The 26,675-nt window shown below is 48.9% G+C and overlaps 1 protein-coding gene across 2 annotated transcripts; it reads right to left on the bottom strand.

The window, feature by feature from the left end:
- Positions 1-282: 282 nt before the first annotated feature.
- MEOX1 (mesenchyme homeobox 1) lies at positions 283-24,338 on the bottom strand. 2 transcript variants are annotated; one of them, XM_077163009.1, is made up of 3 exons: positions 23,469-24,338; positions 2,891-3,063; positions 283-1,897 (listed from the first exon to the last, which is right to left on the bottom strand). In XM_077163009.1, exons 1-3 carry the CDS (start codon positions 23,929-23,931, stop codon positions 1,775-1,777), a joined length of 759 nt encoding a protein of 252 aa, XP_077019124.1. In that variant the 5' UTR covers positions 23,932-24,338; the 3' UTR covers positions 283-1,774. The 2 variants fall into 2 exon arrangements, with proteins under 2 accessions (XP_077019124.1, XP_077019125.1); XM_077163010.1 differs by lacking the exon at positions 2,891-3,063.
- Positions 24,339-26,675: the final 2,337 nt, after the last annotated feature.

Here is a 26,675-nt window from a genome sequence, read left to right as displayed (position 1 = left end):
CAGAGTAGCCTCTCGACTCTATGTGAACTCTTTCAGCCACTGATACTTTATTAGTTACACTTCTTTTCCCCCGTTTGGTCAGGATGGCATTGTTGTTTCCACGGGGGCACCTACCTTTTGAAGAACCTAAATGTGGTTTGAATCTGAACCTTAACTCTGAGTCCTCTTCCCTCTGCCACCTGTTGTGTTGTTGTTGCTTCTAAACAATGTCTGTCCAACCACTAACACGCATCTCACGGATTGCACACAGAACCAAGGTCAGCTCCGCAAGGAAAGGGGCCTGGGTTTGTTGCTTTTTTATTGACTTTATTTATCCAAGAGTTTCCTTACAATGTGAATTGACCTTGCGCAGTTAGTTTGATGTAATCTTAAGAAAATAGATGAAATATGCTTTAGAAAAAATTACACATGCTCTAACCAAAGCCATCTCATTTGGCAATCCTTTCCCACAGCTTTTGTCCTTTTGGGATGGGAAGGTGAGGTGATTTTTACACGTGAAGGATAAAATCTACATCCAAGAGATCCAAACTCATGCTGCCCTCGCCCTGCAGCAGCAGCTGGTTTTGGGATATGGGCACTGAGGAAGGCAGAGGGCTCCTGCCAATGTTTCAGTCTCCCCAGGCTGTTTGGCCGTCAGTCCTGGAGTGTCATCCCTAGCAGATCTGAGGTCTGGCAGTTCACACACACAAATCTCACAATTGCTCCCACAATAGTGGTCTTGTGGAATGCAGAGGAGGGACTAAAATGCATCCCATGGAAGAAGAACTGTTTCCTCACCTCCTTTGCAGATAGAGCCGTTTGAAAGTATGGGACAGTACAGCTGGAGAACAGTCCTCTGCCCTCATTCAGCAGCCCTAGAGTTTAGCTCCTCATCCTTAGAACATAGGGCCCACTTGCTAGACCCTCAGCTCAAAAACGTGAGCATCTGGATAGGGTTTCAATCCAGAAGTAATGAATTTAAAAGGTATAGCTGCTGCATTCCTCTGGGGCTCTGCTCAACAGCCCCAGCCCTAGCCGCAAATTGATTTTGAAGAAGCAGGTACTGTTCTGGCTTCATTCTCACCCTCCCAGGCAAGCCGGTATGAATGGGCCTCTCTGGGGACCACAGAGATGCAGACAGAGCTATTTTTCTGACCATCTTCTCTGTTCATATACTTGCCCACTTAACAAGCAACAAGCTTGGAGACAGGGAGGCAGGGATGGGTTTCTGGTTTGCCAAAGTTGAGTTTCTATCCTCAGCCCTTCCCACCCTAATTTTCCCTGGGGCCTAGGGACAACTGAAGGCCCCTAAAGCTTCCGATGTAGAACCCAGACAGTTTGGGTGGTCCAGGGTATGTGTGTCAGTCATCTCCTTTCTTCTGGAGGGCTCGCTCTCGCAAGACACCAGCTGATCTCAGGACTCCTCTTACACAAGGCCAGGTGGTGTCCAGACCTGGAGGAGGCCTGCCTGGTGTATGGGGAAGGTGGTAGGAAGGGGTCCAGGTGGCAGCTGAGGAGACCCTGAGAGGCAGCGTCCCCTAGAGCCTGGATTCACGCGGATAGGGCTTCTACATGATTCCGTAAGAGCTGTGGGAAGCAAAGTCCCCAGGGGAGGCTTTCTGGGCAGCTTCAGGGCCCCCCAGGAACACTGGGCAGTTTCCTATGCAAGACTCACTGCAAGAAGTAAGGCGGCTGCCCTGGGGTGGGTGGGAGAAAGTGAAGGTGGAATTGGGGTGAGGTCAGTTGGGGAGGGGGCCCAGTCTTCAATCTTTTTTTTTTTTCTCCAAGGAGGTTCTCACTCTGAACTTGGAGAGGCTGCAGAGTCCCCGTCCTCAGGGTCCTGCCCGTGGGGGGAGATGGGCTGACCCCCCTTCACACGCTTCCACTTCATCCTCCGGTTCTGGAACCACACTTTGACCTGGGAGAGGAAGCAAAGGAGCCTGGTCACCCCAGGGGGAGTGCGACCCCTTCCCACATCAATACTCAAGTAGCACCCAGGGTCCCTGCTTGAAACCGTCACTTGCCCTTCTCTGCTCCCCAAAGGGCCCCAGAAACCGAGATCAACAGGAGAACACAGAAATCCTTCTAGAGGCTTGTCTTGTGTGTCCAGATAAAGCCCAGTCCTGGACAGGCCCTCGGCTTTGTCCCCACCCCCACCCACGTGTCCCCGTTTCTGCGCCAACATCCCCTCCCTCCAGCCGCTATTTTCTCGTCTGAGCTTCAGGATTACCTGGTTTACAGACGGAGACCCAGAGAGGTTAAGAGGATTGTCCCAAAGGTCTTAGAGCTGGGAAGTAGGAGATGCCAGATTTGAATCTCAGTCTTTTGGTTCTAAAACCAGCACTTCAGTCAAGTGCTTTGTAAACTGAAAGTTGCTATCAAATGTGATTGTTATTATTACTACTATTACCCCATGTTGGAGCCTAAAACAAAGGACAGGGGGAGTTTTTTCTCAAAACCGAGGAGCCATCTGCTGTCCGAATCACCTGCAGAACTAGTAGAAATGCAGATTCCCAGTCCCATGCCTTCTCCCTGCAGGATGGCTGACTGTGGCTAGGACTCTGGAACCTGCATTTTACATGAGCACTTCCGGTGATTCCAATGTCGGGGAATAACTAGATCAGACTTTCCGACCCTAGCTGCATATGAAAATCACTTGGGGGGCTTCGAAAAAGGGTGGTCCCTGGATCCTGTCCCAGACGCATTAACCCAGCCTCTACAGGTGAAGCCTAGACATGGAGCTATTCAAATCTCCCCAGGTGATTCTCACCTGGAGGCAGAGTTGCTGATCACTGGACCAGGCAGTGGGGTGCAGGAAAAAGGACGGTTTATGGGGAGGTGGAGGGGAGGCGGGGAGAGAAGCAGAAGAAAGGAGGGCGGGCCGCGAAGAGGCGGGGCTGCGTGGCCGCACCTGACGCTCGGAGAGGTCCAGGTTCACGGCGATCTCGTATCTGCGGAGCCGGGTCAGGTAGTTGTGGTGCGCGAACTCGGCCTCCAGCTCGCGCAGCTGCTCCTTGGTGAAGGCGGTCCTCTCCTTGCGGGCCTTGCCGCCGCCTTCCGGCTTCCCTCGGCTGTCCTGGTGGTCTGGGGAAAGAGGGTCCCCGCCAGGAAGACATGAGCCAAAGGGACTCAGTTTCCCTTTCTTTTGTCCTCAAGCAGCTGGGCAGGCTTTCCCCGTCTCCAGTTGTAAAGGATTCTGGGAGAGAAGCCACACTATCCCCTCATTATTCCTTCCTGGGTCTTACTCCACTGAGGATTGGGAATTGGTTTTGGGTTCCCAATCTCAGGTCCTTCCCTCTTTTTTTTTTTAATTCCCGAGGCACATGAACTGCTCTCAGCTGTTAAGGATCTGGTGCCCCACCCCAGCCCACCCCCCAGCATGACATTATTGGAGATGTAAGCTTGTGGGGCAAGAGGCACGAAAGTGGGGGTTCTCAAAAAATGTGGCCCCCAGCCCAGCAACACCAGCAGCACCTGGGGACTTGTGGGAAATGTAAATCCTTGTTGCTTGTACCCCACCCCAGGGCTAAATCACAGACTAGGTGGTGGTGGGAAAGCTGGCCACCTGTTTTTATTTTTAAAATTAGAGCAGTTGACCTAAATTTTCTGTAGCACATAATCTAATTCAACCTGTCTGGATAGATCATTTAAATAATCCAAACACTGGGATCCCCGAATAAGAATGAGGGCCTTTAATCCTGTATAGCTTAATGTAATGCCTGGATACATCCCAGAGTATATTAAGCACATAATCAAAAAGTATTGACAGGGGGTGTGAGGGTGGTTCAGTGGTAGAATTCTCGCCGGCCATGCGGGAGACCCGGGTTTGATTCCTTGCCCATGCACTTCCCAAACAAGCAAACAAAGAAACCAACAAAAACAAACAAACAAATTCAACAAATGGTGCTGCAATAACAGGATACTCACATGGAAAAATAATGACATGTGACCCTGCCATATAGCATACAAAAAAAAAAAGTACTGGTGAAGTCCCTTGAGGTATGGGAGAAAAATTATGTAACTGTTAAACTTCCTCACCTGGGAAACCCCTGATACTGTGCCAAACATTAGGGACACCCAAATCAATAGGCCAAGCCCTTGATCTTGAGGCTTGCTCTTGTGAAGCTTATGTATATAGCGGAGAAGCTTACCTACCTATAGGTATGCCTGAGAGGACCTCTTTTGTTGCGCAGAGGTGGCCTTCCTCTCTCTAAGCCCAATTCTGTAAGTGAAACCACTGCCCTCCCCGCTACGTGGGATATGACATCCAGGGGTGAAGGTCTCCCCGGCAGTGTGGGAGATGACTCCCATGGAAGAGCTGGGCCTGGTACTGTGGGATCAACAATGCCTTCCTGACCGAAAGGGCGGAAAGAAGTGTAACAAATGAGGTATCAGTGGCTGAGAGAGTTCAAATAGAGTTGAGAGGCCTCACTGGAGACTTCAGTTAGACATTGCTACCTATCATAACCTGCCAAACCCCAACCAAAACCATTCCTGCCGATCCGAAGGTATTATATAAGATTCTACAAAGGTTCCATGTTCTAGGCTAACTTTCCAAAACCTACAACCTCCAGATGGGTCTCTGGACCAGATAAGTCCTGAAATGCAGAGAAGCCAGCCTTTCCAGAACATCAACTAGTACTATCCCCCTATCCCATATTATCTACAACCCCTTCCAATATGAAAAAGTTAGAATGGGCATGGTCCTACTAAAGAGTGGGAGGAAAATCAAAGGTGATGGTGGAGTTATACAGAGAAGATTGGGCTTAACAAATGAGTATGAGCGCTGAATCATTATACTGATATTTCTTTTAGCCTCCAGAACCTTGGAGCAGCTAGAAATAAAAACCTAAAATTGTGGTATTGTAACCCATACCAAACTCTGAAATCTGTTCTACAGTTAATTGTTGTGATGTACTTTGAAATTTATTGCTTAAACATATATATTATTTAAAGAGAAGGAGGAATATAACCGAGAAGATAGGATTTAACACATAAGTTGGCTGCTGGATCATTATATTGATATTTCTATTGGTCTCCAGTGTCTTGGAGCAGCTAGAAGAACAAAAATGAAAAATCATGGAACTGTAACCCATACCAAACTTTAAAATTTATTCTGCAACTTCTGGTTAAAATGTACTTCAAAATTTGTTACTTTTTATAATACATATTTCACAATAAAGAAAAACAAAACAAATTAAAATTCCCAACAAATAGTTCTATTAACTGAGGACTTCCGGAGAAGATGGCAGCTTAGTAAGACGCGCGGGTCTTAGTTCCTCCTCCAGAAAAGCAACTAAAGAAACAGAAACAATACGAAACAGCTCCCGGAGTCACGACAGAGACCAAAAAGACAGCGTACCCCATTCTGGAACGGCTGAACGGGCAGGGAGAATCTGCTGCGGTGAGATACCCGAGGGGCGCGCGTTTTCCCGGCCGGGGCGGCTGGTGACTGGGGTCCCCTCCACGCACGTGGCTCCCCAGTCTGACTGGGAACGTTGGATAGCGGGGCCCTCCCGTCACGCTTGGCGTTTTGGGCCAGCTGGGCAATTTGGACCGCCACTCCCCCAAGCCGCGGCCAGCGACCCCCGCCTCCACGCGCGGTTTCCCGGCCGACTGCCCCGCAGACAAACGACCGCCACGAGCGCCACCTACTGGGCAGGAAAAGAAAAACAGAGCCCAGAGATTCCACAGAAAAACCTTTCAACCAGCCGGGTCCCACACCCAGGGAAATCTGATCAAATGCCCAGACACCAGCAGAAAATAATGGACGACGTTCGGAAAATTGAAGATATGGCCCAATCAAAGGAACAAACCAATAGTTCAAATGAGATACAGGAGCTGAGACAACTAATGCTGAATATACGAACAGAAATGGAAAAACTCTTCAAAAACCAAATCAATAAATTGAGGGAGGACATGAAGAAGACATGGGCTGAACAAAAAGAAGAAATAGAAAATCTGAAAAAACAAATCACAGATCTTGTGGTAGTGAAGGACAAAGAAGAAAAAATGGAAAAAACAATGGATACCTACAATGGTAGCTCTAAAGAGACAGAAGCTACAATTAGTGAACTGGAGGATGGAACATCTGAATTCCAAAAAGAAACAGAAACTATAGGGAAAAGAATGGAAAAACTTGAGCAGGGAATCAGGGAACTGAATGACAATATGAAGCGCACAAATATACGTGTTGTGGGTGTCCCAGAAGGAGAAGAGAAGGGGAAAGGAGGAGAAAAACTAATGGAAGAAATTATCACTGAAAATTTCCCAACTCTTATGAAAGACCTAAATTTACAGATCCAAGAAGTGCAGCGCACCCCAAAGAGAATAGACCCAAATAGGCGTTCTCCAAGACACTTAGTAGTTAGAATGTCAAAGGTCAAAGAGAAAGAGAGGATCTTGAAAGCAGCAAGAGAAAAACAATCTGTCACATACAAGGGAAACCCAATAAGACTATGTGTAGATTTCTCAGCAGAAACCATGGAAGCTAGAAGACAGTGGGATGATATATTTAAATTACTAAAAGAGAAAAACTGCCAACCAAGACTCCTATATCCAGCAAAATTGTCCTTCAAAAATGAAGGAGAAATTAAAACATTTATAGACAAAAAGTCACTGAGAGAATTTGTGACCAAGAGACCAGCTCTGCAAGAAATACTAAAGGGAGCACTAGAGTCAGATACGAAAAGACAGAAGAGAGAGGTATGGAAAAGAGTGTAGAAAGAAGGAAAATCAGATATGATATATATAATACAAAAGCCAAAATGGTAGAGAAAAATATTATCCAAACAGTAATAACACTAAAAGTTAATGGACTGAATTTCCCAATCAAAAGACATAGAATGGCAGAATGGATTACGACCCAGCAATACCACTGCTAGGTATCTACTCAAAGGACTTAAGGGCAAAGACACAGACGGACATTTGCACACCAGTGTTTATAGCAGCATTATCTACAATTGCAAAGAGATGGAAACAGCCAAAATGTCCATCAACAGACGAGTGGCTAAACAAACTGTGGCGTATACCTACAATGGAATATTATGCAGCTTTAAGACAGACTAAACTTATGAAGCATGTAATAACATGGATGGACCTAGAGAACATTATGCTGAGTGAGTCTAGCCCAAAACTAAAGGACAAATACTGTATGGTCCCACTGATGTGAACCGACATTCGAGAATCAGCTTGGAATATATCATTGGTAACAGAGACCAGCAGGAGTTAGAAACAGGGTAAGATAATGGGTAATTGGAGCTGAAGGGATACAGACTGTGCAACAGGACTAGATACAAAAACTCAAAAATGGACAGCACAATAATACCTAAGTGTAATGTAACTATGTTGGAACACTGAATGAAGCTGCACCTGAAATATGGTTTTTTGTTTGTTTGTTTGTGTGTTTGTATCTTTTGTTTTTGTTTTTTCTTTTTCCTTTATATATCTATATATATATTTTATTAGTATTATTATTTTAATTCTGTTCTCTATATTAACATTCTCTATCTTTTTCTGCTGTTTTGCTAGTTCTTTTCCTAAATCGATGCAAATGTACTAAGAAATGATGATCATACATCTATGTGATGATACTAAGAATTACTGAGTGCATGTGTAGAATGGAATGATTTCTAAATGTTGTGTTAATTTCTTTTCTTTTTTTTGATTAATAAAAAAAATTAAAAAAAAATAGTTCTATTAACTGAAAAAAAAATTAGAGCAGTTGGGTTAGGTCTACAGAAAAAAATCAGACAAAAAGTACAGAGTTCAAATGTACCCTGTTCATACACTGTGTGAGAGGAGGGTATATGGTTTTGCATTAGTGTGGTACTTTTGTCACAATTGATGAAGCAATATTATCATAATTATTCTGTTAACTTTAGCCCACTGTTTACTTTAGGGTTCACTCTTTGTGCTGTACAGTTCTATGAGTTGTTTGTGTGTGTGTGTGTGCATGTGGTAACATATATAGTTTAGAATTTCCCTTTTTATCCCTTTTCAAAGATATGATTCAGTGGAGTTAATTACATTCTCAAAGCTGAGGCTCCAGCACTGTCATCCTTGCCAAAACTTTTCCATCACCTCCAACAGCAACTCTGTGTCAATTAAACTTTAATTCCTCATTCCCCTCCTCCACCCACCCCCCGGTAACCTGTATTCTAGTTTCTGACTATATGAACTTGCGTATTCTTCTTATTTCATATAACTAAGATCATACAGTATTTTTCCTTTTATGTCTGGCTTATTTCACTCAACATGATGCTTTCAAGGTTCATCTATTTTGTAGCATGCACCAGAACTTCATTCCTTTTTATGGACGAATAATATTCCATTGTGTGGATATACCATACTTTGTTTATCCATTCATCTGTTGATGGACACTTGGATTGCTTCCACATTCTGGCAATTTGGCCGCTATGAACGTTGGTGTGCAAATTTCTGTTTGAGTCCCTGCTTTCAATTCTTTTGGGTATATCTAGGAATGGGAGTACTGAGTTATATGGTAATCCCACACTTAACTTTCTGAGATAGCACCGAACTGTTTTCCATGGTGGCTGCACCGTATTACATTCCCACATTCGATGTACAAGTATTCCTATTTCTCCATATTGTCTCCAACACATGTTCTTTTTTCCCTTCCTTCCTTCCTTCCTTCCTTCCTTCCTTCCTTCCTTCCTTCCTTCCTTCCTTCCTTCCTTCCTTCCTTCCTTCCTTCCTTCCTTCCTTTCTTCCTCCCTCTCTCTTTCTTGCTTTCTCCCTTTCTTAGTAGCCAGTCTAGTGGAGGTGAGATGGTATCTCATGGTGGTTTAAATTTTCATTTCCCTGATGGCTGACACTGAGCATTTTTTCATGCTCAATGCTTCATACTTATTGCCCATTTGTATATCTTCTTTGGAGAAATGTCTATTCAAGACTTTTGCTCATTTTTAAATTGGGTTGTTTGTCTTATGATTATTGATTTTCTTTATACATTCTGGATATTTAATCCTTATCAGATCTATGGTTTCCAAATATTTTCTCCCTTTCTTCAGACTGTTTTTTTACTTTCTTGATAAAGTCCTTTGATGTATAAAAGTTTTCAATTTTAATGAAGTCCAAATCCAACTTTTTTTTGCTTTTGTTGCTCGTGCTTATGGTGTAAAGTCTGAGAAACCATTGCCCAACACAAGACCCTGAAGATGTTTCCCTATGCTTTCTTCTGGGAGTTTTATAAAAACTTATATTTAGTTCTTTGATCCATGTTGAGTTCATTTTTGTATATGGTGTGAGGTAGGGTCCACCTTCACTCTTTTGCATTTGGCCATCCAGTTCTCCCAGCACTACTTGTTGAGGACACTTTCTTTCCCCACTGAGTGGATTTGACACTCTTGTCAAAGATCTATTGGCCAAGGGTGTAAGGGTTTATTTCTGTACACTCAATTTAATTCCATGTGTTTGTATGTCTGTCCTTGTGTCAAAACCACACTGTTTTGATTATTGTAGCTTTGTAATAAGTTTTTAAATCATGAAGTGTGAGTCCCCTGACTTAGTTCTTCTTTATCAAGGTGGTTTGACTGTTTGGGGCCATGTACCCTTCCATGTGAATTTGATGAGTGGCTTTTCCATTTCTGCAAAGAAGTCAGTTGGAAGTTTGATTGGAATTGTGTTGAATCTGTATATTGCTTTGCGTTGAATTGACATCTTAACAATATTTAGTTTTCCAATCCATGAACATGGAATTTCCTTCCATTTATTTAGGTCTTCCTTAATTTCATTCACCAAGGTTTTGAAGTTTCCCATATAAAGTCTTTTATATCCTTGGTTAAATTTATTCCTAGATAGTCGATTCTTTTAGTTGCTTTTATAAATGGAATTAAAAAAAATATTTCCTCTTTGGATTGTTCATTACTAGTGTATGGAAACAATGCTAACATTTGCATGTTGATTTTTTTACCCTGCCACTTTGCTGAATCCATTCATTAGCTCCAGTAACTTTGTTGTGGATTTTTCAGGATTCTTATGGATCATTGGCAAATATAGAGTTTTACTTCTTCCTTTCCTATTTGGGTGCCTTTCGTTTCTTTTATTTGTCTGATTGTTCTAGCTAGAACTTTTAGTATGATGTTGAATAGCAATGGTGACAGTGGGCATTTGTCTTGCTCCTGATCTTAGGGGGAAAGCTTCTAGCTTTCACTACTGAGTATGATGTTAGCTGTGGGTTTTTCATATATGCCCTTTATCCTAGTTTTCTTGTTATTTCTAATTTTCTGAGTGTTTTTATCAGGAAGAAGTGCTGAATGCCTTTTTTTTTTTGCATCAATTAAGATGATCATGTGTTTTTTCCCCTTCATTCTGTTACTGTAGTGTAGTATAATAATTGATTTTCTTGTTGAGCCACCCTTGCATACCTGGGATAAATCCCACTTCATCATAGTGTATAATTTTTTTAAAATGTGCTGCAGGATCTGGTTTGGTAGTATTTTATTGAGGATTTTTGCATCTACATTCATGACAGATATTGGCCTGTAATTTTCTTTTCTTCTGATATGTTTATCTGGTATTAGGGTGATGCTGGCTTCAAAGAATGAGTTGGAAAGTGTTCTCTTCAATTTTTTTTTTGGAAAGAGTTTGAGGAAAATTTGTGTTGATTCTTCTTTGAATGTTTGGTAGAATTCACAGTGAAGCTGTCTGGTCCTGGTTTTTCTTTGTTGGGAGGTTTTTGATTACTGATTCAATCTCTACTTGTTATTGGTCTGGTGAGAACAATTTTTTCTTTAGTCAGTGAAGGTAGCTTGTATGTGTCTAGGAATTTGTACATAACATCTAAGTTATGCAATTTGTCAGCATATAATTGTTCATAGTACCCTTTAATAATTTGTTTATTTCTATTGGTTATACTGTGCCACCCCCATCTTCACCTTTACCAACCTGTTTAACAAGCCTTCCTGGCAGCTTCTGAGGTGGTGTATTTGCAAACCACTGCTCTAAAATCTTGCTACCCTAAGGGTGATCTATCGCCAGCAGCTTCAGCAACAGTGGGGGCTGGTCATACACGCAGGACCTCAGGCCCCATCCTAGACCTTCTGAATCAGAATTAGCATTTTAGAGAGATCCTCAAGTGATTTGTGTGCACCTGTAGACTGAGAAGTGCTGCTTTAAGCTTCTTTCCCCTTTGACACTGGGAGGGGCCAAGAGTGGAAAATCCATCAGGACCCTAAAAAGGAGGTTCCAAGTTAGACAAGACAGGGGTTCAGTCATAACTACCAATAAGGGTCCAGGAAGATATACCCTGGGCTAGGCGCTGTACCAAGCACCTGACATGTGTTAGCCACTTAGGCCCCACAATAACCCAGCGTGGCGAGTGTGCTGGTTTGAAAGGATTTATGTACCCTAAAAAAGCCATGATTTAATCCTAAGGGATCTTGTGGGAGCAACCATTTCTCTTATTCCCTATTCAGTACTATAAGTTGGAAACTTGATTGGGTTATCTCCATGTAGATGTGACTCAATCAATGTGGGTATTAAACTTGATTAGATAGAGACGTGTCTCCACCCATTCTATGTGGGTCTTGAGTAGTTTACTGGAATCCTATAAAAGAGGAAACATTTTGGAGAAAGGAGATTCAGAGAGAGCAGAGAACACTGCAGCACCACGATGCAGAGACTCTACCAGCCAGCGACTTTTGGAGATGAAGAAGGAAAACACCTCCCAGGGAGCTGGAGAGGAGAAAGCCAGCAGATGACTCCATGTTCACCATCTGCCCTTCCAGAGGAAAGAGAAACCCCGAACTTCATCGGCCTTCTTGACTCAAGGTATCTTTCCCTGGATGCCTTAGATTGGACATTTCTATAGACTTGCTTTAATTGGGACATTTCCACAGCCTAAAAACTGTTAACTAGCAACTTATTAAATTCCCCTTTTTAAAAACTGTTGAGTTTCTGGTATATTGCATTCCAGCAGCTAGCAAACTAGAACAGTGAACTTTAGTATTAACCCCCTTTTACAGACCAGACAACGAAGCAGAGAGAAGTAAATAAGTTGTCCAAGTTCAGTTCATCCAGCCATGAGTGGTGGAGGCAGGAGTCAAACCTAGGCAGATTGACTCCAGAGAGGATGTGCTTAACTACTCAGTGAAATATCTGTGCAGAAAGAGTTTGCAAACTCTGAATTGCTATGCAAATTAAAGGGACTGTTATTGCTGTAACTGTAGGAGAGCTCTACCTTCATATGAATGGGGAGAGAGAAGCAAGCAGAAAGGAAACCTTCACGCCTAAACAATTAACTAATAGTACATGCCATGACTGCAATAAGTAGCTACAAGTATCACTTCTTTCCGTGCAAGACTCTAAAATGTACAAGTCATTCACTCTCTCCTACTCGTTTCACAGATGAGGACACTGCGGCTCAAAGTCAGATGTCTTATGCAAAGTCACACAGCTGCACAGCAAAAGCTGCGCCCCAAATTCTGCCCCTCACCTCTGCCTCTCAAAGACCCCATCGCCACCCTGCTGTTGGAGGTGGGAGGTCGCAGTTCTCAGAGATGGGGTCTCAAGGGCCGGACGAGGGATTTAGACACGGTGAGGTTGGGTCAGGAAGCCGCCCACAGCCCCCTGCTAAGCTGCTAAATTGAGGGGAGCTGGGGGTATACAGAAACCTCATATGAACCCCGAGTTCCAATCTGGAACTTTGAGCCTGGCTGGGTTCCGTGTAAGCGCTTCCTTCTCCCGGTTTTCATTCAATCCCTCTGCATTTTAGTGTCCCCGCCCCCGCGCCACGCCGCGGGAGAGCCCGGGAGAAGGGCCCGAGCGTGGGTGGCTCTCCCGAGCCGGGAGGCGCACGGTGGAGCGATCTGCTCGCCCAGCCGGGACCATCTCGCCCGCCTTCTGCGCGCCGGCCGGCCCCGGTCCGGGGGAAGACGAGATCCGGGAGAAGGCGGAGGAGGGGCCGCTCCGCAGGGAGCCCCGGACCACGGACGTGGGACACCCGATGGACCCGAGGGACTACCCGCATTCCCGAGCTCGGGTGCGGGGGAGAAAGCCCTCGGCGCCCTCGCCCCGGGTGCCGGAAGCGCCCCCGTCGGAGGAGAGGGGGCGAGTGCCCCGGCCTGGGCTGCCTGCCCGGCGGCTCTGGCTCCCGGCCGGAGAAGGCAGGCCAGACCCCTCCGGAAGCGGGAGCGTGGGCCGAAGGGGAAGGACGCAGCCCCGGGCCCGGGTCCCCGAGGAGTCCTCCGGCCTTGGCCGCCGCCAGCGCCGCGCTCGCCTGGCCGCGGGCCCGGGAGGGGCAGTCACGCCGCGGGTGCGGCCCTCCGCCGAGCTCATCCCTGCCCGCGGGCCGGAGAAGGAAGCCCAGGAACCCGGGCCTCAGCTCAGACTCTGGTAGAGTCGGTGGCTCCTTTCACGACCCCCTCCTGGCCCAGGACTGCAGGTGCTGCCCCCACTCTTCCGTTTAATAGCAACCGGGAGTGTAAAGCCCAGAGGACTTGCGATGAGCTTTCAATCCTAAATCTCCTTGCTGGCGACTTTGAGGAAATCACCTAACCTCTCTGGTCTTTAATCTCCTCATCAAGAAATTGGGGGAAGTAACGTACCTACCGCACAGGGTTACTGGGAAGAGTGGGCAAGCTAAGGTACGTGGAAAGTGCCTTAAAAACCATAAAGCTCTGGACAAATGAATTCTTCAATTCCATGAAATGCCTTCTGAAGGGCCAGGTTAATCACAGCTGTCACTTCTTGCAGGTTTCTATATGCTTAGATGTCTTCACTTCCTTAATCCTTATCACAGGTACTGTTATTACATCCTTTAGCATTGTTGGGTTGATTTGTGTGATTATTTGATTAATAGCTCTCTCCCCTGGGAAGTAACTGCTTTGGCTTACATTTGCCTCTAGCCTGCAGTTGGCCCATTTGCAGGGGAAGAAGCAGCTGCCAGAAGCCGGACAACTTTCCCAGTGTGCCGGGCAGCTCCGTAGGTGGCAGAGCTGGGATTTGAACCCAAGTGCACTCGACTCTAGAGCAGTGACTCTCAACCCTGGTGTTGGTTCTTCATCTTTTGGCTGCCTGGCTCGGGGCTGCACCTGGGCCTGGACCGGACGCCCTGCTGGTCTCTGCCTCCAGGGCTCCTGGGAGTTCCGTCCCGGGTGGTGGCCCACACTTGCTCTCTTCTTCTCCCAGGCCTGTTTGGGTGTGCAGAGGTGCCCCCACGCAGTCCTTGCAAACAACCTCTCCCCCAGAGTCCTGCGCATAATCCTAGAGAAAAGAGGGGAGCTAGGGAGAGGACCCCTTTGGAACTAGTCTGGAACTGGCTGTATGGGCAGCTGACTGCTGTCCCCAAGCTGAGCCCCCTCCCCGGCTATCTTGGCCTCCACATGTTACCCAGAATCTCGTAGGCACTAGAGCCTTAGGAGGGAAAAGAAAAGGAAGCAGTGAAAGAAGCCTGGGCCAGGAATCAGTCTCAGCCACTATGCCCTGTGTGAACCTCGGGGTTACATCCATTCTTACTGGTGGGACGATGACACTTGTTCCTCGGGATCTTCCCGGAGGAGGGGAAAATGACCCTTAGAAATGGTGAAAGAGCTAGCAGTATGGGAAACTGGCTACGAAAGCAAGTGGAAGTTATGATTCTCTTTGTTCTGCCACCTCACCAAAGTGTAGTTCGTGTGCGCATTACCAGATGGAACGAGCCCACGTTTCCCAAGATAGTTTGGTCCCAGGGGACCTTTTTGGGGGAGCCTCCCAGCCCTCTCTCGTCCTCAGTTTCCCCCTGTGTAAAAGCATTGGAATGAGCTGGATCTTCTTTCACCTGGGGAACTGGTGTCAGAGTTCTTCCCCAGGGCACAAGCCCAGGCCCCTGAAGCCCTCCTCTTGTCTTCCTGACTCCTGCCCTATTGAGAACCCCTGGCTTTAAAGAACTCTGAGGCTTCTTCTAGCTTTAGACATTCTTGTGGTGACCCCTAATTCCTCCTTTCGGTCAGATTTGGGTGCTCGTTCTCGAGCCCTGCCTAGTGTTCTCAAGGTCCTCGAGGGGACCAAAAATGTGGGGGGGGGGGGGGTTGTGTTCACAGAGGGGTCTGAGAACGCTTTGGCAGAGGCTGGCTCCACGGAGCAGGTCTCTGACCATGGGCAAGTCCGGTAGGTTCCCTGAGCCTCGGTTGCCTCTTTTGGAAAATGAGAACAGCTACCCCTACTGCGATCATAAGGCTGCTGAGGAGGTAAAATGAGATGGAGAACATGGTGCTCCCCCTTGGCACAGTGCCTGGCCCACAGTTGAGGCTCTCTTTGTAAGAACCATTACAAGACATTCTCTTGGAGATAACGTTGGAAAGATGAGTCACGGGTGAAGGTTAGATAAGGTGTCCCTTAAGGCATCATGTCTCCAGAGCTGTGTGAAAGGGATGCTTTTAAAATATCTGACCTTTTAAATATTTTCCCTTCTCCCCTACTTTTCTATGTCTCTGCTTGGATCTGTGTCTCTGTCCACTGAAGTCCACTAGGAGTACTTCAGCCTGCCAGGAGGCCCGTGATTCCAGGCACCATAACTAGATGTGATCAGAATGATGACCGCGCCGGTCTTTCCATGACCGCTCCTCTCTCGGGGCCAGCGGGTGCTTCTCCCAGGAGTGCAGAGGCTGCATGCTCGGCTGTTCCCTGATGGAACAGGTCACAGTGCCCAAACACGTGCAAGCAGGATGCATGTGTAATTGGAGTTTCCATCATAAGCTTCCACACAGTCCAAGGCAAATTATTTTGTAAACAGCTGTCACATTTGGCAGACCTTCTTCAAGTCAGCAGACAGCATTATCAGAGCTACGAGGAGTTTCAGACAGACCCAGGGGAACATGCCTTTTTGGAGTCCTTCTAGCCTTATTCCCCAACTCTTGCCACGTTGCTTTTGATAAATTTCCATCCTCAACCACATAGAAAGCCATATGCCAAATGCCACATAGAAAGCCAAAGTGCTATGAATAGCACTTTGCAGCTGACAATGGATTTTTTTCCCCAGAGATAAATGTCCCCTTGGCTTCTGTATTTACTACAGAATCATAGAATAGTAGAGTTGGAAGGGGGACTTAGAGGTGATACAATGTCGCCTTTTCATTTTACAAGTGAGCTCAGAGAAGGTAAGGGACTTGCCTAAGGACACACAGCAAGTTCGTGGCAGAAGAGGGCCTAGAACCCAGAATTCCTTGGTAGGATGCTATTTCTACACCATTTTACTACCTCCTATTGTATCCTTTTAATTATTCTGTGAGGTAGGTAAGGTATGAAGTAGCCCATTGAACAGATGAGGAAATTAAGGCCCAGAGAGGCTAAATGCCTTTGACCCACAGTCCTCTGGGACCACCCAAAGCTGTAACGCCGTGTCCCAGGCTAGGGGAGAGGATGAACATGGAGCTGTGTGCATGCCAGGGACAATGTCTCTGTCTGGTCCAGGTCTGTCTCCCTGGACTCCCCAGAGAGGGCAGAGGGAGGGGACATCTCGGGCTTAGTGCAAGTAGGTGAGACCTCTGAAAATGGCATCCCAGCTCCTTGGGCTATCAGAGCACAGACACTTTGTTATCCTTATTAGTTCTTCTACTGTCTACTTCACAGTGAGGGGCATGGCCCATCAAAATGGACAAGCCCTGAATGGATCTAGCCCAAGACCAGCTGGGCGTTCACGTTGAGGGCCTCCCTGGCTCCCTGGGATTTGGTCTACTGTTCTCCCTGGGTCCTGCCCCACCTCCCTGTCCTGCCTGTTTCCTCCCCCATAGGTGCCTGAAAAGACTCAGGTGGGGCTGCCAGCCTTTCTGAGGAGTGGAGCAGTGAGGCCAGGCGGGGAGAGTCAGATTCTTCTGGAAGGGGAGTGCCTGGTCGCTTCAGTGGTCTCGGCGGAGCATCCCGGCTGGGATGGGGCAGTGAAGGGAAGCAGCAGTGAGAGGAGCAGGGCAGGCGATGCCGAGGGCGAGTGGGACGGACTGGGCCCAGAGATGGGGTGTGGGGCTGTGGAGGACAGTGGGGGTGGAGGGGGAGAGGAAAAGGAAGAGGAGCGGTGGCAATGAGGAGAGGTGGGAGCAGCGAGTCTCTGTGGGCAGTTCTGGGCTTTGTTTGTGTTTATAAGTTCCAGATGTCCCCCTCAGCTATCCCCCAGCCCCAGGGCCCATTGCTCACACTGTAACTCTACCACTGTATGCAAGGAAAACAGGGATAAGCATGGAATAGAAAAGGGTGGAGGTAGGCGGATGGAGAGTGGGTCCTGGCTAGAGGCCAGGGCACCCAGTTGGGTGGGAAGCTGATTTAATGAGCAGAGAGGGAGTGGGAGAACAGGGCTGGCTCTGGACATTTGTAGGGACGCTGTGAGTCTTACCCTTTAGAAAGAGGGGGCTACTTGGTGTCTAGACTCTATCCTACCTCCTGGAAGTCTGGGAAATTGGATGAGCGGGTCAGATCTCCTGAGCCACTAGCCTGGCAGGGTGTTAGGGACAAAGTGGAGGCAGCCTTCAGCTGACCTCATGGCCACGGGCTCTTGGGACCTTTGCATCTTGTTAATTGGTCAGAAACGGATTTTCTGAAACTTCTCTACTGTGCCTGGGCCGGGGCCTGAGCACGTGCAGTGCCTTCGAGTTAACATATTGGCTGCGGTTTGGGATTTTGCTTTAGGCCCTGCTTCTGCCTGCCAGGGGAGGAGAGGGAGGAGCTCTAACTAGGAGGCAGGTGGTGCCTGGAGGGACCTGGGCAGGGGATGGAGTTCCTGCATCTCCTCCTGTGTTGGCCAACAGAGTTCTAAGGCTTCTTCCCTGCTGGGGGTTCTGGGGTTGGAGTTAGGGCAGGAGGTGAGGCAGCAGCTGTGCAGCCACTTACACTGGACCCCGCCTAGCACTGCAGCCACCCTGGCCCCGGAACCTATAGGGTTTGCAGCTCTGTCTGAGCTCAGGTCACTGCCTCGCTGGGTTCTGAGTGCAGGCGCCCTGGGATACAACCAGCACTGGGAGAGTGCTGTGCAAAGAGAAGACTGCTCATTTGTAGGCTTGGGAAATCAGATTGAGGGGTTACCAAGAACCAGGCAGTACTAGCTATAGACATCACATCCACGTTCTTATTTAATATTTGCAGCAACCCTGTGAGGTAGATACTATTTATCCTCATTTTTCAGAGGAGACTGGACTCAGGGAAGTTATATGGCCAGTAAGTTGTGCTGGGTTAGTGCATTTAGTCTCTGCCCCACCATGGCCCAATGCTGGGGGCTGGAGGGCATGGATAGGAGATCACCCACGTGGCGCTTGCTGGGGTTGTCCATTTACTTTGTTCCCACAGCCACCATCACCTCCTTTCCTTCTTCCTTTGCCAAATAGAGATTTATTCCTAAAACGTGTCTGTTTTTCTCTTCTCTCCTCATTGGCATAAGAACTCAGGTACCTGCCTGTGGCCAGAAACAGTGCTCTGTCCAAAGTGGAACGCTCTAACGGCCAACGGGACATTGGGCCAGGAAAGCTCGGAGGTCCTGCGCACCTTTGAGATGCTGCTTTCATTAGAGAGGGTTTTGACTGGAGTGTTTGTGCCACTGCTAGAACGCTGTGGCTGTCCCTACACCCCTAGCCCCCCATCCAGCCCACACTGCTGAGGAATAAGAAGGTGAGACCAATCGGGGTGCATGGCAGGGCTGACGCTAGCCTGTGGGTGACCTTGGCAAATTAGCAAAAGGTGCCCATTCCTCTAGACAGGAGAACACAGCCGGTGGGACAGCTGGGATCCTAGCTGCCCAGCGTAGCATCTCCCCCCACCTCCCACTGCCTGGCCATGGTGGGTCCCCTTTATTGCCCCGCCGTAGTGGTCCTGGTACTTGGGGGATCTGACCTGGGATCCTATGGGGGATTCCTCTGCAGTCAGCCCAGCCTGCGCGGGGGTGCTCGTGGGTCCCTCTGACCCAGCGTTCACATGCACGCTGACCTGGGCTGGTTTTCTTTTCTTTCTTTCTTTTTTCTTTTTTTTTTTTCGGTATGCAGTGCGGTGGGATTCACATTTCATCCTTTTCCATGTGACTCTCCCATTATCGCAGCACCATTTGTTGAATGTTGTTGTTCTTTTGAGTGCATGGGCCAAGAATTCTACCACTGAACTACCCCTGGGCTGGTTTTATGATTAAAATCTGGCTCTCTGCGCACCTTTCTTTTGAGTGAGAACAGGGGAGTCCTGATGTGTTTTACAGAAGCAGCACTCAGGGTGGCAGCCCTCATGCCAGCAGCTGAGCCTCTCAGAGGAAGGGCGGGAAAACGAACGAATGAATGAATACCAGGCTGCAGTAGAAGCTATTGACTAGACAGTGAATGAGCTCCTCCCTCCTCGGGGGCCCGCACGGCTGAGCCAGATGCTATTCCTGCCCTCGAGACTCTTCGATTTTAGGGGGAGAGGCAGCCATATGCATATATAGTTCTGGATGCAAGGCCAGCTGTGGTTCGATACTAAAATGGAGTTGTAGGGGACTGTCAGGAAAGGATTCTTGGGTGGGGGGTGGCTGGTGTTCGAGTTGCATCTTAAAATAAATAAGGCTCCAATGGGCAAAGGCATAGGGAAAGAAGCGGGTGTTCAAGGCAACAGCCAGAGCAAAGACAGGGAGGGAGAAAGAAAAAGCAGTGTGCGCTTTGCAAGGCCAGTAAGCCAGGAGGCCTCCTGAAGGGGAAGCAGGTGTGCAGGCGCTGGAGGTCAGCTGTAGACCAGAGCAGACGGGAAGCTACGAGAAGAGCCAACCGGTGCAGAGTTCTTAAGACCTTCCACCGAAGTAAGTGTTGCTGGGACAAGAGCAGGGGGAGATCAGGTCCTGAAGAAGTGAAATCTTGGAAGGACAAGCCTGGGAAAGCACAGGTGGTGCTGCCAAAGGGGATGGGAGAAGTCAGGTCTGATGAGAGGGGCCTCTCCTGAGAGCGGGCGAGGGAGGGTGCTGGTGAGGGTGCCCGGAGCCCTGGCCCAAGGGCTCTCCCGGGCCAGCGATCAGATTCACCTGCAGCCGGGCTGATCACACGCGACCTTCCCTTGAACCCCATCAGGAAATCACCGCGAAATCTCTCATTCCCATAAATTTAAGAGGATCGTGGTAGCAGCAGTGACAGTTTGGGGGGAGATGATAGTGGTCTAACAGCTGTCCCTGCCAGCAGGGGTCTTTAACGCCACCGGCCTGAGGCTGGGAGTGGTGCCTGTAAGATAACATCACACTGATCTCCTAAATCAGTTTTGTGTTGTGAATCAACCCAGTATGGGGGAGGGTCAGGGACCCCATTTTCCCGATTGATGGCTTAGTTGAGAAAATCAGCTCCAGTTTCTTTGGAGTGGGGGGTGGTGGATAGCAGCTGGGGTGGTGGAGGAAGGAGAGGGAAGAGCAGACAACTCTTCCTTTGTACCTAACTTTTGGGGACTTTTAGTTACCGGGGGCCTACTTGGTCAGCCAAGATGGGATGAGGTTGCCAGGCATGACTCACCCCATCAACCTCTCCAGCAGGTCTCTGAGCTCCAAGCTCCTAATTGGTGAAAATTGGATTTTTAGTCCCAGTGATGATTATAAGAAGTTCCCACCTCGTATACACCAGACTCAGAAAATTCTGGAATGACCGATTTAAAATATTCAATTCCATTGTCCCCTTAAATGTTGAAATATTTGTCAGACCTCTGTGTTCTGAAAGCTGGTTCAGAAAATATGGACTTAAAACCATTCCCAGGTGCTACTTCTCAAACTCTTACTTTGTGCCAGGCATGGTTTTAATCTCATGGACCACTTCACAGTGATTCTATATGCAAGGTGCTATTGTTATATCCCGGTTTTATAGCTGGGGAAACAGAGGCTGCAAGAGGTTAAGAACTTGTCCAAAGGTATGTAGCCAAAACTCCTGCAGTACTGAAGCTGCAGCCTGCCTGAGTATGAAGCACTATGGAAAACACATTTCAGATGGACGCTGTTTAAACTTCCAGGACCAGCCAAGCGGTGATTAGGGTGAGGCAAGTGAGGCACTCACTTTGCGTGCCAAATGTAAGCGTGCCCCAAACCTCAGCAATCAAGGTAAATCATATTCTAGGGCAAGATCTTTAAAAATCAGAATGAACGCCCAAAACCATGATGAATAATATTTCAACGTTTTAAATAGAGACAGGATTGAACCAGTGACTCAGGGTTGGCAAGGTGGAATGGGAAGTTCTTTATGGGTTTGTCTATTCTGAACTGAATTTCTGATCCCTGGAGTTGATTGTCAGCCTTTTCTTTTAGGTTCACATTTCCCCCTTGCTTTAGGCTCTCAGGAAGCCGATCTTTCCTGCCTCCTTCCCTTCAGTTCAGTCCAAACAAGGAGTCCAGCCCGCGGGCCATAAACAAAGAGTGGGCCTGGAACCCCATGGGAATGAATGAATGCCAACTTGCTCAATCTGCTTCACACCACTCCTGCTGCTCCTGAGGGGAGCCCACAGGAGAGCCCAGGGCCCCTCCTGGCTGGTCCTGAGAGGAGTGTGGGGCATTCAGCAGATGGTGTCCAAGGGCTCTCTGGTGGTGAGCTGCTTAGCACATGAGCTGCTGCCTAATGCACAGCCCTTGACCCATCGCTGAAAGCAAAGGCCTTGCATTTGGGGTTTGCAGAAACGTGGAATGATGGAAGAGAGTTCGCCCAAGCCCAGCAGGCCCTTGGCTTTACCCAAGCCTTCCCTATGCCCTTGGCTCACATTCCCTGGAAAGCAAGTAGATGCAGCCTTCAGAGAGGTGGGCAGAGCTGCAGGAGCCACAGGGTCAGCCACCAGGGAGGGGGAAGAGGCCGCTGTGGACGAGTTGCTAGGATAAGAGTTCTTTGGGGAGAAGAGGCAGAAAGTGCTCGATTCTCTGCAAAGCTCCGAGCAGGAGTTACTGGGACCCACCAGGTGGGCATGAGCACATTAAGGGGCTTCTTAAGGGATGGAGAACAAGTGTCATTTCAAAGTGAGGCTTGTGCTTGAAATCCCACTGAAGGAGGTGGGGGGGAAATTGGGGTCTGAAGGCCCAGGTTTGAGCTCACTTGTTGGGTGGCCAGCCCAGGACTGAGGGGTTTCCCAAGACTCGGGACTTCCAGTGCTAAATCCGGAAGAGTCCCTGCCAACCACAAAGGGTTAGTCTCTCCATCCCAACCCGTCCTATGTTTGCCTCAAACTTTCAGTCTCTCATTTTCAACGTGTAGGAAATTGAAATGATAAAACCTGCTGTGCCCAACTTGCAAACTTGGGGGACTCAAAAAAGCCACCACACGTCCCCTGCTCGGCACCTTGAACCTCGCTGATGGTAGCACACTCCGCCCCCATACGGTCACCTGCCAGCCTCCTCCTCCCCTCAGTTTGAGCTCTTTGAGGGCGAGACCACCTTATTCATCTCTGCACCCCTGGAGCCTCAGCCAGTGCTTGGCAAAGAGATGCTCGAGAAATCTGTGCTAGATCGAAAGTGCTTTGTAAAGCAAACCGCAAAGTGTTCTCACTTGTTCTCTTATATTCCGCCCTGCCCTGGTTAGGGCTGTTGGAAGGTCCTTTGTAGGTTCAGATAGACAGATGTTCTCCTATGGGCAGCTGGACACAGCAGGGTAGTAGGGACAAGAGGCACAAGTGCTGCCCTGTTCTGGACAGGTGGGGACAGGGGAGCCAGCCAGAAGGGTAACAGGCAGTGAGAGAAACTGGGGAGGGCCTCTGGGGGAAGTGAGGAAACAACAGGCCCACCACGGGGAGGAGATGGGCTTTAAGCTGGGAAGGTAATAAACAAGCAGACCCCACTCTCCAGCCTCTGAGGCTGTGCACTGGGTGCCGTCTGACAGTCTGAGGCCCAGCGCCTGCTTGTCCTTGGCCGCCTGACACCCCTCCAGGCTGGCAGTGGCTCAGGAGGGCTTCTAGAGGGGCGCATTTCATGGGGTTCCACCAGACCTCAGGATAGGGAGCTGCCCCTTTGCCTGAGCACTGCCCAGCCCTGCAGGTTGACACCTCGTGGACAGGCTACCCAATTCTGAGCCTTCTATCTCCCCTTCCCCTCTACCGTCCTGGCCCTAGTTCTGCTTCTTTGCCTCTAGGCTCTTGGACCTGGAGGCTCCTGGCTTGCTTGACTACTTGCTGACCCCTAGAGCCTTGGTCACTCTGGTCTACCCCTGGCGAGCAAGCCCTGTGGCTCTCGAACCATTTAGAGCCTGCCAGGGCAGGGCCAGGAGAAGTATAAGCCAGAGGCAACCTCAATTCAGAAAAGCCCTGCTCTGGCCCAGCCAGCCTGCACTCAGAGGCTCCATCCTGCTTGTTCTCCAAATCTTTGCAGATCCTGTTTTAGTCTCTTGCTGGTCCAGGGGTGTGGAGGGTACAGACACAGACCCCATCACCAGAGACTCCTAGAGTTCTTGGTGGCAGAAACCTCAAAGGTCAACTTGTCTAGTCTCCTGCCTTCCAGAGATTAGCTAGTATTTGCATTTCATAGTCCAAGCAGCCAGGCTCTCAGAGAGGGCAAGTGATCTCCCTAAGGTCACACAGTTAGTAAAGCAATGGTCAGATGCTCCCCAGCCACCTACCTGCATTGTCTTTTTTCCGTCTGGTTGACTTCTTCTCCGGCACACTGGTAGTACTCCCCAGGACCCCGTAATCCTCGCCTGGGGCTCCTGTGGCATCCACCAGGCCCGGGCTGCTGGCCCCCAGCTCCCTGGAGCCCCCAGCTGGGCCCGGGTCGAGCCTGCGCCGAGCCTCCGAGAGAGGGAAGTGCCAGTCGGGGGGCTGTGGGAAGGCAGGGTGCTGCTCAGTGAAGACCCGCTCCTCTCGGGGGAGGCTGTGTGGGGTGGCCGCCAGGCAGGAGGCCGAGAAGTCGGGGTATGCTGCTGTCGCCGGGAAGTCTGGCTTCTGGTGGAAGGAGAACGGGGTTGGCGGGTAGTGGGGGAGCCCTGAGGACCCACTGCCTTCGGAGTGGGGGTTCCGAAGGCACCCCCAGGCTGGGGCCGGAGGGTGGGGGCTCCTCATGCAGCTGCTGGCCATGGGATCCATCTGCTGCCTCTGTCCTTTCAAAGGTTTGGCTCTTTACACTTTATAATAATCAAATTTTTAGAAATACCAAAAAAAAAAAAAAAAAGGAGGGAAAAAAACTCAGCAGAAAATCACCCAAGAACCCAAACAAAAACCAAAACTGAAGTCTCTCCTTAGAGTAGGCACACGTGTGGCCAGCTATTCCTGATTGTGCCCGCACCTAGGTCAGAATTTGCTCCTCCTTCCTGCCCCCCGACACACCAGCCTGCCTATCGGGGTCCCTCATGCATGTATTTGTCGCCGATGACACTGAACATTTTCACTGGCCCAGCTCAGACCCTCCGGCTGACGAGAAGCTTGTCCCGGAGCCCGAAGCAAATGCCTGCGGAGGGCTGGACCAGGGCTCTCGAAGCACACTTTTAAATCCTGCGGTGGGGAGAGAGTGACAAATTTCTGAAGTGAAATGTGAGAGAGGAGAGGGAGGGGTTAACCCGCACACACACCATCCCCTCCAACCAAAACCCGAGCAGGCAACTATTAATCATCAGAAACCTTATATGCACATCTAATGGGATTTGCAGATGGAGACTTTTAAAGAAACATTGTCTGTATTTTTTTTTATTTTAAAGAGAAAGAGCAGCACCCACACACAGCATCTTTAATGTGCCTCCTGTAACACGATGAAGTTATTTTTATTGCACTGTTAACAAAATTCCCCAAGTCTTGGATTTGGAAAAAGCCTTAAGTCAGATCCAGAATCTATCAAATGCCAAATTCCAGGGAGTGAAGCGGGGAGTAAATACAAGAGACAAGCCTGCTGATTGCATTTGATTTAAAGGCCCTTCTACTGCTGCCTGCAAGAAGGAAGGTGGATTAAAAGAAATCTTTTTTTGCAGGTCTCAGTGGCCCACTATGGTCTATAGTATAAAGAAAGACACACTCCAGAAGAAAAATAATTTTTCTCTGCTCAAACTGACATTTTCACTTTCTCGGTGACTTAAAAAAGCAACCGGATTCTTCCTTCTGCTCTTTAACCTCCAACTTATATGCCAATTAGTCACACTCTTCTCCGGAGGGATTCCAGGTCATTTTTCTCCACGGCAAAAGAAAGGCTCTTAAAGTCCTTGCAGGTTTCTTTGGGTCTCCCTCCACCTGCTCCATCCCCCTAACCTCCACCCACCTGCTTCCTTTCCCTGACCCCAAGAGACCAAAAGCTTCCATGAATCCAGGGCATGGAAAAGGGCTTCAGGGGGTCTCTCACTCCCCAAAGGCATTCTCTTTGGCAAACAGTCCAAGGGTCTTCCTGGCTGGTACCTATCCCAGGAGGACCAGCCCACGTGCCCTTTCAACTGGTCAGTTGCCCCTCAATCACCATGCCCTGCTGGTCTCTCTGGAGAGTTAACGTAATTTCTAATTCCAAACCCATGAGGGCCAGAGCTTCTCTCCCGTGAATATTTCTATGGCCCAGAGCGAAAAGCTTGGGGCAGAAAACAGCGTGGGATCGAAACAGGCAACATCTCTGCTGGCTGGCCCCCAAAACACCCAGGCTTCCCCGAGGAAGGGCCCGTGGGTCTCAGCAGTGCAGCCTGAGGTGGCTCAGGGGAAGAGGGCAGGGGGTGCTGCCAACAGGCGGACGTAGGCACAGAGCAAGGGAGGCTGGGGGTGGAGGCAGCGACTTGCCTTTGCCCCAGAAACTGCAGTCGGATAGACATCCCAGAGGGCAGGGAGAGCTAAAGAGATAGGCACGTGCGAGCGTGTGTACGCATGTGTGCATGTATGCGTGTGCGTGCGTGCATGCAAAAACCTCAAGAAACAAGCACCACTTCCCCTCGAATGGGTGGTCCAGTCAGGAGCTGTTGAAAACTAGCAGAGGAGATGGGGTCAGAGCCACAAAAAAAAACTCATCTCTCTCTGCTTTGTCCAGGACTTAGCTGTCTCACACACATTTCTCTTTTGAACCTCATATGGGCCAAGTAAAAATTAGGTTCTTCACTTTTACAGATGAGGAAACTGAGACTCAGGTCCCAGACTGCTCCAAATTCCAAAGCTAAGAAATGGCAGAACCAAGAGCTGCCCTCAGGTGCCCAGCTGTCAAGTGTGATGCAGTGGAAAGAGCATGGGCTTTAGGGTCAGAGAGATCTGAGTTCAAGTCCTGTGCCTGCCACTTCTCTGTGTGTCCTGGGACAAGTCACCCCACCTCTCTGAGTTTCTGATTCCTTGTCTGGCCCGATAGAGATAGTTACTATTCATTTGCTGATCTTAGCACCTGACATCTATTATCCCAGTGGATCCTCACAGAATCCTGAGGCAAGTGCTGTTCTCATCGTCTCCCTTTTTCAGATAAGGACTTTGAAGCACAGAGAGGCTGTATAACCTGCACAAGGTCACACAGCTGGGAGGTGGAGGATCCAGAATTCTAAGGAAGATGCTCTGGCCCACCTGCCCACAGACATTTGTGAATTCCAAATGAAATCTTTTCCTTGAGGTGCAGAGAAAGTCGCTGATAAATGCAGCTCCCTCCCTAGCACATCTAGGTCTCTAACCTTAGTGACTCTGAAGGGAAGATGAGGAAATCCTTTGGAAACAGCCCCGTGCGGTCCCTCATGTGCCTTGGGGTTGGCCCGGGTGGGGGTGGGGGTGGGCTCTGGATGGAGTCCAGGGGCGGCTGGGAGGAAGAGCTGCGCCGACAGCTTCCCTGGAAAACCTTCCCGGGGGCCCGGCTGGAACTGGGTCCCTGCACCAGCCTCCGCATCTGGCCGAGAGAC

The sequence above is a fragment of the Tamandua tetradactyla genome, chromosome 6 (genome assembly GCF_023851605.1).
Source record: "Tamandua tetradactyla isolate mTamTet1 chromosome 6, mTamTet1.pri, whole genome shotgun sequence".
In the NCBI taxonomy this organism is placed as follows: Eukaryota; Metazoa; Chordata; class Mammalia; order Pilosa; family Myrmecophagidae; genus Tamandua; species Tamandua tetradactyla.
This window is presented reverse-complemented; position numbering and strand designations above follow the sequence as displayed.

Excerpts from the sequence above, each read along its gene's own strand:
- MEOX1 (XM_077163009.1), bottom strand. The coding sequence starts at position 23,931 with ATGGATCCCATGGCCAGCAGCTGCATGAGGAGCCCCCACCCTCCGGCC. Across the intron at positions 3,064-23,468 it reads ACGGAAAAAAGACAATGCAG|ACCACCAGGACAGCCGAGGG; the intron begins GTAGGTGGCTGG and ends CTCTTTCCCCAG. Across the intron at positions 1,898-2,890 it reads TGGACCTCTCCGAGCGTCAG|GTCAAAGTGTGGTTCCAGAA; the intron begins GTGCGGCCACGC and ends TTCCTCTCCCAG.